The sequence below is a fragment of the Brachyistius frenatus genome, unplaced genomic scaffold (assembly GCF_029030835.1).
Source record: "Brachyistius frenatus isolate BFR_SWC_R1_liver_20210118 unplaced genomic scaffold, ASM2903083v1 Contig_17, whole genome shotgun sequence".
NCBI lineage: Eukaryota > Metazoa > Chordata > Actinopteri > Embiotocidae > Brachyistius > Brachyistius frenatus.
This window is the reverse complement of record NW_027210616.1, coordinates 3,534,692-3,549,359: the sequence shown is the minus strand read 5'-3', so window position 1 is coordinate 3,549,359 and position 14,668 is coordinate 3,534,692. Positions and strand designations below refer to the sequence as shown.

Here is a 14,668-nt window from a genome sequence, read left to right as displayed (position 1 = left end):
CATTTTGACAATTGTCTTAGTGTGTAGACTTCAGTAAAGGAAACATTCCCATTGGGTAAAGAGGGCAACAGATAAAGTCTTCAGATGAACAATTGCTGGAAGTTGCTAGCTGAGAGGGGTGGACTTAAGGTGATATATTTTAGAAGCTGCGGTTAAAAACACACTATGGGGGACCGACTGGTTCTACACACACAGCATGTCTTCTTCCTTTGGCCTTATTAGGGAAGAAAGGACTGCCTGTCCTGTTGCTCAAATGACTGTACTCAGTCTCATGTGGAAATAGTGTCATGGTCTCCAGAACCCATTCATACGGCGGCTTTGGAGAAAATCTTGGTGGGAAAATAAGATTTAAAGGCTGCAATTTTAACAAAACAAATTCTAAGTGTGTTGTAAATTGTCCATTGTCAAGTCAGGGTCATGGACGCAATTCTGCACTGATTGGAAAACTTAAAAGATTTCTTGACATCCATCACACGTCAAATTTGACAGGCATGTTGCCAGCAAACAGCTCGAGATTGGTCTCTTTGCAAAAGATTCACATTAAATATTTAGTGTTCGACATCCCTATTGTTGGATTGGATAGAAAAGTAAGTGGAAACAGGTAATATGGAATAAAATATCATCAATTAAAAATTAATTCTGGTAAAAGTTAACATTTGGAAATCAAATGGTAAACCGTCAAACATGCATTTCCATTTGAATTCCCTCTTTAAAATTGTAAATACCTAATTGCTCAATGTCTATCAGTTTGTTCCAACCCTTCATTAAAATTTATTTTTAATAACGGATTTATAGTTTGTCTCCCACTAACCTCGGGAGCAACAAACACTCAGTTCAAAGTCTGTGTTCGAATTCTAGACGTCATACATCAATGCACATTTTGCTACTATTGAGCCTGATATATTTGGTATCTTTGGAAGCTTTGGGATCTGCACTAGAATTTATAACTTTTTTTTTTTTATCTTTGTGGATTTGGTCATGGTTTGGGTTTACAGGATAAGTTTGTAATGACCGACCATCTGGACTGATGATGCTGTTTCAGAACAATACAATGTGCTGTTTTTATTACTTAGACATAAATCAACTTTTGTAAATTGGCTTATTATGGCTAAATAAAAATAGGTTATTGGTTTCCAAAAGCAGTGGAGAGTATCATAAATGTTGCAGATGCAGACCGGCAGTAGTGAGGCTCTGTTCACTATATTCCCCCTGCCAGAGATGTGATGTAGAAATGAACACTTAGACCTTCAGCTTTTGTTTGTTTGACATTGCATGAAATATGTGAAGAGAAAGAGTACCTTCATTTTTTTGCGAAAAACAAACAAACAAACTTACTATACTGAAGAGGGTCAAATATCTCAATGATGATATATCAGGATCAGATAATATTGTGCTACTGTTGACAGAATAAGCCTACTGCAAGTAGCCTACTACTGTTAAATGGGAAACTAATGCAGCCATACTATTTTATGCAGCTTTGTTGACCCACAATGTATAAAATCTGAAATATACGTATTTACACACAAGGTCAATTTTAAAAAGAAAGTTGATATACCATGGCAACCATCATGGTAGTTAAATGTTATATGTCACTTAATGTCAACTAACAGTATTTTAAAATGCTGAGTAATAAAATAAATACATAAATTAATTAATTAAAAAAAAAATCTGATTCATTAACAAATTAAAACTTTTGTCTTAAAGCGCTTTTTCGCGGGTATTTGAAAAAGCCGGCAAACCAGATGTGACGTGGTGAGCAACTACAGGACTCCTTCATGGAGAAACACCTTTAACATGGAGCAGCTTGTTTCAGCCATGAAATGTGAGTAACCGTCTTGTTCCCGCGGTCAAACCAAGTTTAAAAACCAAGTATTAGTGTAAGAAGAGTTTTGACGAAGACGTGATTTAAACTTTGCTGACCATTTAACCAGGTTACCATAGCTACCAAAGGGCTCGCGGATAGCTAAGGCTAACTAGCTAGGTTAAGCTTGATTATGTATGTTAACAGAAGTTACCATTGGTTTCTCTTTTAACATAAAGCTGATAAACTAACCAGCAGTGTTACAAAAAAATAAACAAAACAAAACAAAAAAAAAACCCGGTAGGTAATTCAAGACTCTGGTTAGAAAAACTATTGTTCGCAGCCATGTTTGTTTTAAATCGGATGCGGTGGTGCAACGTGGACAGGTAAGAAGTCAAAAACCTTTTTAATCACTCAGCACACACTGATTATTGTTTAATCCCGATGGTTAAAGAGGTAGTTGGAGATTCTGGTAACGCATTCATGCCAGCAGTAAGTGCCATTAAACCGTATGCTTCAAACATCCCAGACATGTTAGAGAAACTAGGTTTCCCCTTTGACCTGAATTTATACTGGAAATGAACTTCACATCGGATTATCTTTATATTGGGCTACAGCAGTACATAGTGTAATGTAATGTAATGTAATTTTGAGCAACCTAACAATATTTCCGGACACTAATACCTAAATACAGTACTCAAAGTAACAGTAAAGTGTGAAATCTCACTGGGTCAAGAAACACATTTCTTGAATTTATCTTCTGTAATATAAACTTTTAACTTTGGGATGTATTATTCATTTGGGATTTTTAGACTGAAATACTACTTGAACAATCATTGCTCAGGGGTAATATTCAAATGTTTGTTAGCCCAGCAGTAATGCTTCTTAAAAACAAAACACATTAGGTGTGAAACCGGCTATTGAGTAATGAGCTTTTTGGGAAAAACATTTCACTTCCTCAAACACAAAAGTGAAAAAAAGTTGAGTCCTACTCACTTACTGGTGCTCCTCCGATACGTTGCAGGAATGTGCTTGTTGTTGCTTTTTGGACAATATTGTTAAAGGGTATTGCTGATGGCATTTTTTTTTAATTTTTTTAATTTTTTAATTTTTTTTTTTTTTTTAATGCAACCAGTAGGTAATGATGATCTAGTAGATTTCTCTGTTCATCTTCCGAGGTAATGTGAAGGTTGCCGTCAGTGGGCAAAACAATATTTCATACCATGTCGTACGTCACACCCCACTTGTGAAGATGACGTGTCTGCTGTTGCCCTCTCGTGTCAACATGTCTTCAACTGCTCTTGTTCATATTCAGGTCTCACAGAGAAGCTGCTGCAGAAACAGCTGACGGACTATGATGAGGTGATCGACAAACTCTTCTCTGAAGTCTCTGGCTTGGAGGCTTTCCCCAAAATACCACATCCACAGGTAGGTAAGAGAGTCCCATCCCACAGTCCTGGTCAGAAAAGTAAAGTACTCTTATAACTACAGAAACTTAGTTGTAGGTTTACATGCGATTTATTAATCTAGCATTACGTCTAAGTTGTGTTTTTTTGATTCAGCATTATGCCAGCTCAATGTGACCAAGACGCTGGCATAATTTGTAAGCCGCATGCATTTTTCTCTTTCTTTCTCACAGCTTGAGGAGTGTGCCATTCAGCTGTGGAACTGGGCCGTTACGAAGAATGTTGGTGCCACCATCAGTAAAATTCAAAAAGCCAAAGGTACACTTCCACCTGCTGTGTATATTTATATATTTGAACGATTATTTTACTGATTATCATGATAATACTCAGAAATATTATCTGAAAAAAGGGGTTCGTAAGCAGAGGTAGTCAGAGGAATATTACGTCACATTCAAATGTTTTCACCATCCTCACAGTGCGTCATGTTGCGTGCGGTCTGCTGTACTGCTGTGAGCCTGAGAATCCAACAGAGGGCGTCATCCGCAGGCAGATACTGGTAAGCAATGCCACAGCCACGCTTGGTGAGTGCTCAACATTACAGCAGGACAAGGCCCATTTCTCAGTGTCTAATCTTTACAGATGGCCAGCAAAACAGGGAGAACCTGGCTGGACTGCAAGAATCCCCAGATGGCAGATGAATTCTTGAGGCTTGCTGGTCAAGGTGAAGAAAAAAAATGAACACTCAAAATGATAGAGAGCTTAAATCCATTTAAGATGGGAGCAAACAGAAATATGGAGCCTTTACAAATTTCTCAACGCACGATATCCCCAGAGCCTGGAAACCCTCTACAGCCAGCTGACGTCCAGAGGTGACGGAGCAGCTGACATCACCTCGTCCAAGGGGGATGTGGAGAAGGATCTGCTTCGAATTCTCTCATGCCAGGCAGAATCGGTGAGCTGTGTCACATGTGATGTTCAACACCTTCAATGTGAATATTTGTTCTTGTGATATTTGGCAGCTTAGGAAGTGCTATTTTGACAGACTTGCAGTGTGAAGTGTGAGACAGCTAAAATGTGAACTGAGAAACAATGAGAGGGGGAAATGTCTTAATAGCAAATAGGGAATATAATATTGTTTGCTGACATTTAGTTGGAGGTTCTTCTTTGCAGGCCATAACTCAAGGGAATAACCAAGAGGCTGCGGTCTACATGCAGCGCTGTAAAGACATGTTGCTGCGGCTACCAAAAGACGTAAGCTAACCCTCTGTTTTCACTATAACAACACTATACATTGATGTTTCACATTTACAGTACATATTGTTATTGAAAGTGTGGGGGATGTTAACTGTGAATATCCTTTCTCAACACAGACGGCATATCTCTCCCTCATGTGCTACAACTTTGGAGTAGAAACTTATAATCTGAGGAAGTTTGAAGACAGTGTGTTTTGGTTGAGGTAAGCATAATGTTTAGTTTCTACATGAGTGTTGAGAAACAGTGCGAAATGGACTTCTTCTTTTTTTTCAGCCAAAGCTATGACATTGGGAAAATGAATGTGAAATATGCCCCTGGATCTGCAGTCCAGGTAAGACAAAGTTCAGTCGAAGCAGTGGCTGCAAATTTACAGTTGAAATTGTGAATATTCTTTTAAAATGCTTTTAATTTCTCTCACAATAGGCCAAGGCTTTGCGGCTCCTAGCCACTGTTTATTTAGAGTGGGACAGTCAGAGGTTTCAGGAGAAGGCGCTTAATGCTGTGAACTTAGCCAACAAGGTGGGACAGGTGAAATCATTTCCACACTGACATGCATTTTGAACCGACGAACTAGCTCTGTATCTGATTTTGCCGTGCAGGAATGTGTGAGCGCATCTGGACTGTACTTGAAGATCAGAATACTCCTGAGATGTGGCGCTTCAGACAATCATGTCAGAGCAGGTTAGTTAATACCAGAGTCCTCCGTGAATTATTTATGCCAAATTTGCTAAACATCGGCAGCAGTGGCGTGTCATCGGCTGAGAAGTTGGAGGAAGTGGATTGAAAAATACAATGTTGCTCCGAGTCTGATCCTCTGAAACCACCAGGAGTCTCGACAGTGATGTAACTCCTCTCGAGGACCTGCTCAGGGTTCACCAGTAGAAGACTTTGCTTGTACGGGGACCCGGGGAAGTGTTGTTAATGTGTCTCCTCGGGCGACGAAAGCAAAGTTAAACATGAACATTTAAAACAACATCATAAAAACATGTTTTCAGGGTTTGATGAGATGCTGGACCCTGAGGTTTCTCTCGAAGTGTGTCTCAGCACGGTGAAGCTGCTCGTATCTGAAGACAGGTAAGCATCTTAGCTCTTTGTACGTTGTAGAAAGGCACAACACACCCACACACAGCCTTACATGGACATGTGCATATATACATGTGTTTTATGTAGGAATGCCCACACACATAACTCTGAATAATATCTGTTTTTGGTTTCTCCAGAGAAGTCCTGGCATTTGAGTATTTGAAGCGTGTGTGTCAGCACTTTCAGTCGTCCCCTGACCTGGGAACTGCTCTTGTCTTGCACATTGAGCTCCTGCTGCAGAGAGGCAAGGAGCTGCTGGGCAAACAGAAGATAGAAGATGTTATTACTGGTATAACATGACACATTTTTATAATAATGCACTGTAAGTGTGCCACTGTTTTAGTAAGTATAATCTTTTTTTTTTTTTTTAAACCCACACAGGGCACTACACAGGTAAACAGCTGACTCCACAGACCCTCACCAGTCTGCATGTCATCCTGTGGGACAAAGCATCCAAACACTTTGAGGTATGCCAAACCCAGCTTCTTCATCCCTAATTCACACACTTGGTATTTTATGATGTAGACACATATCATCATCATGTTTTCTCAGTGATCCGCGCTGTTGCTTCATGGCAAGATGGCAGGTGTGGCGTTTGTACGTTTTGTCATTATTTGTGTATGTTTGCTTTTAGTGCTGTGGTTTCCTTTAAACACGAAGACATGCATGTCAGGAACACTCCGATAGTGCCTTCCAACAAGGTGCTGGCCTCAACGAGGAAAAATCCCACTGCTCCTGAACTGTGTCGTCAGGCTCAATGCAGATCAATTTCCATAAGGACAAATAAAGTTCAACTGAATGTTTGTGTTTCTTTCCAGGCTGGAAACTATTCAGAGGCTCTTCAGTGGTACAACTACTCCCTGAGTTTCTTTAAAGCAGGTCAAATGGAGCCCAACTTAGCCAAACTGCAAAGGAACAGAGCTTCTTGTTTCCTGCAACTCAAGCAACTGGAGAAGGTAAGACAACCTGAGCCACTACAGCAATCAGTGAAAGAAACGTGTTGGTCCCTGTGGGTGCTGTATGTCAGAACCCACCAGGTAGTTTTTCTGTCACTATTTGCAATGGTAAGCGCATCTTGTCAAACTGCTATTGCAAATGCATGAGTTATGTTTGCTTTTGTTTTAACACTTGTTGTTTTCAGGCCAAAGAAGCGATCAAAGAAGCAGAGAGATGTGATCCTGACAGCATTTTCACTCAGTTCAGTGTTTACAAGATTGCTATTCAGGAGAAAAATGTGGAAAAAGGTACCTACAAAACATGAGTCGCGTGATGCATGTGCAGCGAAAGCATGCACGCTACTAGTGTTGTAGTTTCACTACCGTTAAGCTTGTCTTGTGCGCTGATGAGTCGGCTTCTTTGCACCAGCTGCGGAGGCAGTGAACGCGATGGGACGCCTGTCCAAGAGTCCTGTTGCCAGTGAGGACAGACTGCTGGTGTCTGAGAATGCTGCCTCCGATCTCCTCAGTCTGGCTGCTCAGATTGCTTTGGAGGTAGAATTAATCACTCACCGCTCGTTTCTGTACACCCGTCGTATGATTGAGGTCTGATGGAATTATTATCACGTTGCTCAGTCTTACGGTATTATTATGATGAAATAGCGCCACCGGCGGCACTTGTCACTTTAACACAGTTGGCAGTGTTTGTGAGTGGGAAGCTGATGAGGGATCGTGTCCTTGTCACTGACCTCATACTGGTTGGTGAAGGCTTTCTTTGCAGGAAGAAAAAGCTCCTCACTGCCGGGTAAAAAGATTCAGTGGTGGTCATTGTCTGCCTCCTCCTCAGACCTGTTGCACATGGAAGTATAAATAAGTACAAATTCTATTAAAAAAAAAAAAAAAATAGTTATGAATAAGTGTGACACGGGCCCTATATTCCATTTCCCAGGCTACAATCAGCAAACACACATAGCAGCAGACAGTTATTAGCAAATATTTTCTTTAGTGTACTGTGCCACTGTGATGAATAACACTGGTGGGTGGTGGTATTAATGATGAGGATGTTTGGTCCCTATGTGACAGAATGAACATCAAGAAACTGCCATGAAAGCACTGGAGAGTCTGTGTGACAACTCCAGAGATGGAGCTCAGGTGCTGACGGCTCTGAGGTCTGTGACAACTGAAACATCAACTTCCAATGTACAAATGAAGACGTTCACACCAAGAGAAACAATTTACCTCAGTTTAACTCAAATATTCTCTCACGTGAAAAATATTAAGTGAGAGTAGGAAGGTTATCGTACACACTTAAGTTATCATCGATGGTAAATGAATAGATGGACATACCACAACACCAGTTGAGAACCACTAGTATAAGATCTGAATAACCCCGATGCTAACCTCTAAGCTCGCTTATAGGGTTAGAGTTTATTGTTCGAGAGCAGAAATATTTACATATTAAGTGACCACATTTAGTAAAGGTGGCATACAGACTGGAGTGAGTCTGTTCGTTTTCCACACACCTCTGATCCACTGACCTATATTCCCTCACTTCTCCTCTGAAAGTGTGTCTCTGTATAATACAGTTAGTAGGTGAAAGAAAGGAGGTCAGCACCAGTTTCTTCATTCATATTTTTTTTTTTTTTTTCCAGGTGTTTGGTTCGGCTTGCGCTCTCCACAGTAGAAAAATCGAGTGATGAGATGAGGTGAGGGAAAGAGAAGGTACCAAATCATCACGTAGTATTTTCGAAGCTGGTTTTGTTAAAAAAAAAAAAAAAATCCCTCCATGCAGGGACGTGAATCTGGATGTCCTGCTGCCATATCTTAAACTGGGTGAGTACACGTGCAGTCGGGGTTAAATTGCATTGTGTGTCTGCTGTGCGTCATAACCCTGTAACGTTTTGTTTGCGGTCATTGCAGCTCTGCAGACAGTTTCACACCAGCCTCACATGACTGTTGAGCAACGCACTGAGGAAGCGAACTGGTTCAGAAAGATTGGTACTTAAGACTCTTTCTTTCCTCGACACTTCAATCTCACCCGGTTTGCCATCACCAAAAATCTTGCAGCAGCTTCATATTTTGTGTGCGTGCGCGCGCGCGCGCGTGTGTGTGTGTGTGTGTGTGTGTGTGTGTGTGTGTGTGTGTGTGTGTGTGTGTGTGTGTGTGTGTGTGTCTCCTTGTTGCAGCTTGGAACTCGGCTCTGCAGTGTGAGAGCAGCCCTGACAGAATGAGGGATTTCTTTGTGCTCTCTTACCAGGCAAGTGCCTTTATTAGCTTTGTCAGGTGAATGAATCAATGTCTACAGTAAGTGGGCGCAAATCAGGAAGCACCCGAACGCCGCTGCAGAGAGGAACATCAATTTGTGATCACGGTAACCTCAGTCCTCTGACGTTCGTCAGAATATGTGTTGTCGCGCGTTGCATCGCTTTTATTCCTCCACCTTCATTTCCTTTTTGTGACGCCGAGTGAGTCTACATGCCTGATTCGTGTACATGCGTCCGTACCCATCGACTCCACAGTGAAAAGCCTCTGCTGTTGGATGTTGAGTTGCCGTTTCAGAGAAACTGGCGTGAGCTACTTCGAGCCCAAATTGATCTCGTGCTTAAAACCACAATCTTCCAGATCAGAATCTCCCCTCTTGTTTCTTTTTCTCATCGATCAGTCAAACATATTTTTCGAAAGAGCTAACGCTATCCTGCCTCAGTTCCTCCGTCATACGCGTGTGTGTACGTCTGCATGAACCCACAGCTCTCCCAGCTTTGCCCTCCCGATCGCACACTCCTCATGGGCCAGAAGACCTGTTTGCTGATGGCGGCGGCAGCTTCTTTGGAGCTCTGCAGGAAGTCTCCTCACTCCAATAAGGTGTGCCACTCACCACCTATCTCCCACATTTAACGTGCTCTCCGTCCACATGGATGGAAATGTACCAAGACCGGTGGAGAGGAGAGGAGAGGAGAGGAGAGGTGACTAACAACAGTACTGGTTCGGCGTAGGTGTTTTTCATTTGAATCCCCTCCTGCCTTTGAAGAGGAGCCGAACACTAGGTGGCGATGATGAATCCTGAGTTGCTTGTTTTGTGTTTCTGTCGGGTTCACAGACGGAGGAGCTCACTCAAGCTCTGTTACACATGCAGACCTGTTGGGAGATCTGGAAAACACTGAAAGCATCAGGTATATAAAATAGCTCTTTTTTGTTGTTGTTGTTGCACATATTAACTACTTAAAACAAAGGGGGAAAAAAATGCACATAGTACAGAAGTTATACACCTAACGACCATAACGTTGCAGTTCATCCTCCTTTCCTAAGGATTATAAATGTTCCGTTGTTCTTTAGTCTGATTAATGGTCAGTTTGGAGGCTGCAGTTTGTGGTGCTGTTGAACTGTAGAGTTACACTAAGAGGTGTTCCTAATATTTTGTCAAGCCAATGCATTTAAATGGGAGGGACAAAATGTCAGGAACACCTCTCAGTATAACCCAGTACAGTTCAACAACACCACAAATTATAGTCTCCACGATGACCATTAAAATGAGTCAACGCCTCTCAATCAGACTGAATAACAGCTGGACACGATAAATCCTTTTGAAGGGAGGATGTAATGCTGGGCTGCTGTATTATATTTAACGCTTCAGCCGTCATAGGTTTTAACGTTATATATATATATATTTTTTTTTAAGGGTCTTCATGAATCAAAACTGAGCAAAGTTAAATGCATTTTCAACATGTACTTACAGGAAGCTTCCCCATGGACCCGACTGACACTCTACTGCTGCTGTATGAATTTGAAGCTCGCGCCAAACTGAATGATCCCAAGGTTGAAACAGTCCTGGAGTCCATCCTGGAGCTTGAAAACGTTGAAACCAAAGTACTTGAGACCATGGCAGGTAAAAAAAAAAACACTAAAAAAACACCCAGCTGTATTGTTAAAATGATCTCTGCTGAAATACCGTGAAACGGACAAGAAACAGACATGTTAGCGTTTGTGGTATTTATTGCATCATCTTTTTTTCTCAGCCTTAGCTATGGAGTCTCCAGCCCACTTCCCTCGTCTGTGTAAGAAGGCCCTGAGGGTTGCGCTCTCTCTGCACAAGAAACAACCACAGGCTGACCTGGCCCGCTGCAGGCAAAACTCACCACTGCTCTGCATGAAAATACCCTCCACGGGTCGTGAGCACTGCATTTGCACCGAAATGTTGTCGGGATGAGATCGTTTCTGATTTTGTGGCCGTTTTGTGTGTGTGTGTGTCCCCCCTCCCCCGTCTCAGCAAGTGCGTCCACGGCCTGATTAAGCTGTCCCTCCCGAGCGGTGTGTCAGAGGTGGAGGCCCATGTGCTGGAGGAGGTGAGGGGCTACTACGAGGAGGCCCTGTCCATCATCGCAACCGCAGTGAGTCAGCGCCAATCACACGCCGACTTCCCTCGGCTCCCACCTCCTGTTCCCTCCAACAGACCGGCTCCCTGCTATATAATTAACCCCCTCTCTTCCACTCCATGCCTGCCTGCTGTTCTGGAAGCCTCTTCTTTTTTTTTTTTTTTTTATCAATGGGCTTTCAGCAGCACTTCAATTAGCAGATGCTTCCATTCACCACCCCCTTCCTGCCAATTTGAATGTTAATGAGCTGCACAAGTCATCATACTGCCGGTGAGCTCCAGCTCTGAAAGAGACATGAAATTATTGAGACATTACGCTGCTGTAGAGGCAGTGCATATTTCCCCCTTTCATATTGAGTTATTACTTGAAAGCTGTGGAATTCTTTGGATCAAAGTAAAGGGAAAAGATTAAAGTGTCGTGAAATATGAATGAAACATTTAAAAAGAGTTTGTTCACTGCCTGTTTTTAAGACTTCCCAGCGTTAGAAAAGGATAACGCACAAACGGACAGGATTTGAGGAAAGTTTACTCGGCACTTGCTGCCTCAAACCTCTAGAACGATTCCGTCAAGTGAAATCAGCCAGGTGGCCTCCGTTAAATGGCCTTTTGAACATCTTCCTGCTCTTCGCCGCAGCCGGACGACTTCCCAGAGATGGAGACCCTGTGGCTGCTGACTCGGGCTTGGAACACGGGGATATTGCTGTACAGCTTGGCTCAATTCCCCGAAGCCGAGAAGTGGTGTGGCCTGGCCATGAGCTTCATCCGCCACCTGGGATCTCTGCGGGGGAGCTACGAGACACAGGTAGTTGGGGGGTGGGGGGGTGGAGGGTGTAGCATGATGGAGACAGCTTGAATACATCTAGGCAAAAGGAACACACACATTTAAGATGAATTATGTATACGAGCATTAGTGTTACTCACCAAAACAGTGCGCGCCTTTTAAAGTCAGATTTGTCGATTGCATTTCCTTCCTTGCAAAACATTTGCAAAAGAGTATTTAAGTATTCAAAATTCAGCCGGGTGGGATAAGAGTTGCACCACCGGTAGCCCTTCGTATTGCGTCACCCAAGGTTAACAAAACGGGGTCCCGGTAATAGATAAACGGCTCCATGATCTAAAAAGCTTTGTTTGTCGTGTACCCACAGATGTCGGGTCTCTACAGTGAAATCCTGGACAGGCTGGACAAAGCAAAGAAAAACCTCATCATGGAGGAATAGACAGCAGTTGTACGCCTGTTCTGAAGGCGAACTAAAATTCAGTTTCATCGCTTTGTTGCAGGGAAACGTTCATGTTGTGAAAAAAACAACAACATTCAGTTCGATATATTGCTTTCAGTCTGTGTAACTTCGGGCGTCCCGACGACCACATTTTGTTCCGGTTTGATTTTTTTGTTTTGTTCCAAGTCAACCGTCTCTCTACTGGTCAATAAAAGCTCAAATCTCGCAATACTTCCAATTATTTTAAAAGCCAACGAGTCGCTAAAAGCAGCAAACAAGCACATCCAAATCATAACTGAGTCACATATTTTATTTTCAAACAAATAAACTCTTGTCAAGTCCCAAAATAAAACCCAAACAAAAGTTGCAGGACTGTGTTCCCTCATGACTAGGACAGGGAAGACCATGAGGCCAAGTGTCCTGATAGGCTGTACCACCTGCAGTGACAGGAAGGAAACTACTGTACAATCAAAGGGTTCATGTTTGCAAGCACTTACTGCACAGATGTGCTATAACTTAAACATATCATCACCCCAAAAGTACAAACAAGAACCCTGAACCCCCCCCCCCCAAAAAACCAAATAAACAAAAACAAAAACAAAAAAAAACAACTTAAAAAGCATATATGTCGTCATTTCTCTCATCAGAACGAAGACCCTCATCAATTATACACACACAGAGGCATTCAGGTTCCATCTTGTTACCACAACCTCAATGGAAAGAGTAAAATGAAATCAAGTTCTTTGGGCTTTGACATGGCTGACTGAGGTATGAGTACCACACACATTGTTAACAGTCAGCTGTATTTCAACTAAACACCAGAGAGGACCAATTCTAAACTTCTAATATTGTATTGATCGATGCTCCTGGTCTCTGTGATATTGTGTAGGTTTCTGCCTGCGTCACTTTATTTTACAATATATGTTGTTGTTGTTGTTTTTGTTTTTTTTTTTTTTTTTTGTTTTTTTAAATCTATACACCCAGACACGTTCCACAAGAAATCACATGTAGACAGGCCCTACTCGAGGGAACTGGATTCCCCGAACTGACTAGTTAAGTGTTCCAATAGGCATTTGAAGAGAAATACCAACAATACAGCACATCTGTATGGAAATTATATCTCGAGTAGCTCAAACTTTACTTACCTGACATTTGTGGTCTATAAAACATGTTTGTCCCAGTTTGATTCACACATGCATGAAGCACAGGTGAGGGGGATCTGCTGGGGGCTTATTTACATTGTACAGCTACCACACCCTTTTGAAACAGTCTGCAAGCAGTATATAAATGGCTCTGTTCCCTTCGGTTATTCCCTGAACTCTGGTTTTGACACAGGTAATGACAGCTGGTTTAGCAGTGGTGCCTGGCAGGTGGGCACACCTGTTCAGAAAATGCCTGCAGGTACAGGTGCTCTGTGGGTGGGAGAGAGCAGGGGACCCAGAGGTCAAAGGTTAACACTTTTTTGTTGGGTCTGGCTCTCTGAGGAGAAACAAACAAAACAAAACAAAAAAAGACAGAAAAAGAAATTCCTTTGCACTCTTTAAAAAGAAAAAAAAAAGAAAGAAGGAAAAAAAGAAAAAGAAAAGAAGCTGAGGATGAAAGCGTTCACAGGATCGGGGGCCACGGCGATCCTTCTTCAGACGATCCTTCTTCAGACGATCCCTCTCGCATGCACGCGTTAACATACAGAGCTGCATGGAAGGATGGAGCGGGTCATTTCGATCCCGGTGATGCCACACAGCCACCTCAAAGGGTTACCGAACGAACCGATGGCCGAGAACAAACTCCCAGCCTTGCGAAAAAGAGAAGACGCATGATTCGACCCGATTACGCCGTCCGGTTGACAACGCCTGCAACTCGGCGACTTCAGCATTTTTTTTTTTTGTGTGTTTTGTTTGTTCACGTTTGACGACTACGAACTCTAGTGTCATCGCCCAGACGCGGCCTTTCGGTCACGGGGAGGGTGGGGGATGGATGGTATCTGTACGTTAAGATTCCCGAGCTGGTCCAGCTCACTTCCGACACACCGAGAGCTCAACACAGCGGTTCAAGCACCTGCCGGCGGCAGATTCATCAAGAATTCATACGTTTATAGATACACAAAGCGTTTAGGTTTACTCAAACCCAACTTTAGTGTTTGTTTTTGGTAAGGGGGACAGGGGGACAATCCAAAACAGGTTATATTGACTCTTTAATCGTTAGGACATCCAATACAATTATTGTCCTGCTCTACCCGTTTTAAGGCCACCGTCATGGGCGGCAGATAGGACAGTACCATGTGACCAATCAGAAGAAGATCCTCTGGGAAGGCAGAGAGTGTAATAGGGTGGTCTGCTGCTCAACATGAGTTAGGAGGCTCTGGCTGTCCAAATTGTAATCCAATGGCCAAATTCTTCTTTAATTAAGCAAGGAGAGGGGGGGAAAAAAAGAAAAGAAAAAGGCTGAAATACAGGGGAGAAAAGGCCCACACAGGCGAGCCTTTGTTGTTGTTGTTGTTGTTTTTTTTTTTTTTCATCTATTGCACTCAAAAGTCAGGCCTCCTGACAGCTGGAGGACACAAAAAAAAAAAAAAAAAAAAAAAAAAAAAAGTAAGGAAAGACGAG

General features: G+C 42.5%; 1 protein-coding gene across 1 annotated transcript; it reads left to right on the top strand.

The window, feature by feature from the left end:
- The first annotated feature begins 1,794 nt into the window (after nt 1-1,794).
- On the top strand, nt 1,795-12,629 carry tex11 (testis expressed 11). The gene is made up of 29 exons (XM_069694387.1): nt 1,795-1,822; nt 3,117-3,229; nt 3,441-3,525; nt 3,684-3,763; nt 3,847-3,922; nt 4,035-4,159; nt 4,378-4,458; nt 4,578-4,663; nt 4,735-4,792; nt 4,885-4,980; nt 5,061-5,142; nt 5,457-5,535; nt 5,682-5,833; nt 5,926-6,011; nt 6,363-6,500; nt 6,686-6,788; nt 6,910-7,034; nt 7,563-7,648; nt 8,132-8,185; nt 8,272-8,312; nt 8,400-8,477; nt 8,666-8,736; nt 9,228-9,341; nt 9,577-9,649; nt 10,213-10,362; nt 10,493-10,601; nt 10,744-10,864; nt 11,483-11,650; nt 11,994-12,629. The coding sequence occupies exons 1-29, from the start codon at nt 1,795-1,797 to the stop codon at nt 12,063-12,065; spliced, it is 2,730 nt and encodes a 909-aa protein (XP_069550488.1). The 3' UTR covers nt 12,066-12,629.
- The last annotated feature ends 2,039 nt before the right edge of the window (nt 12,630-14,668 follow it).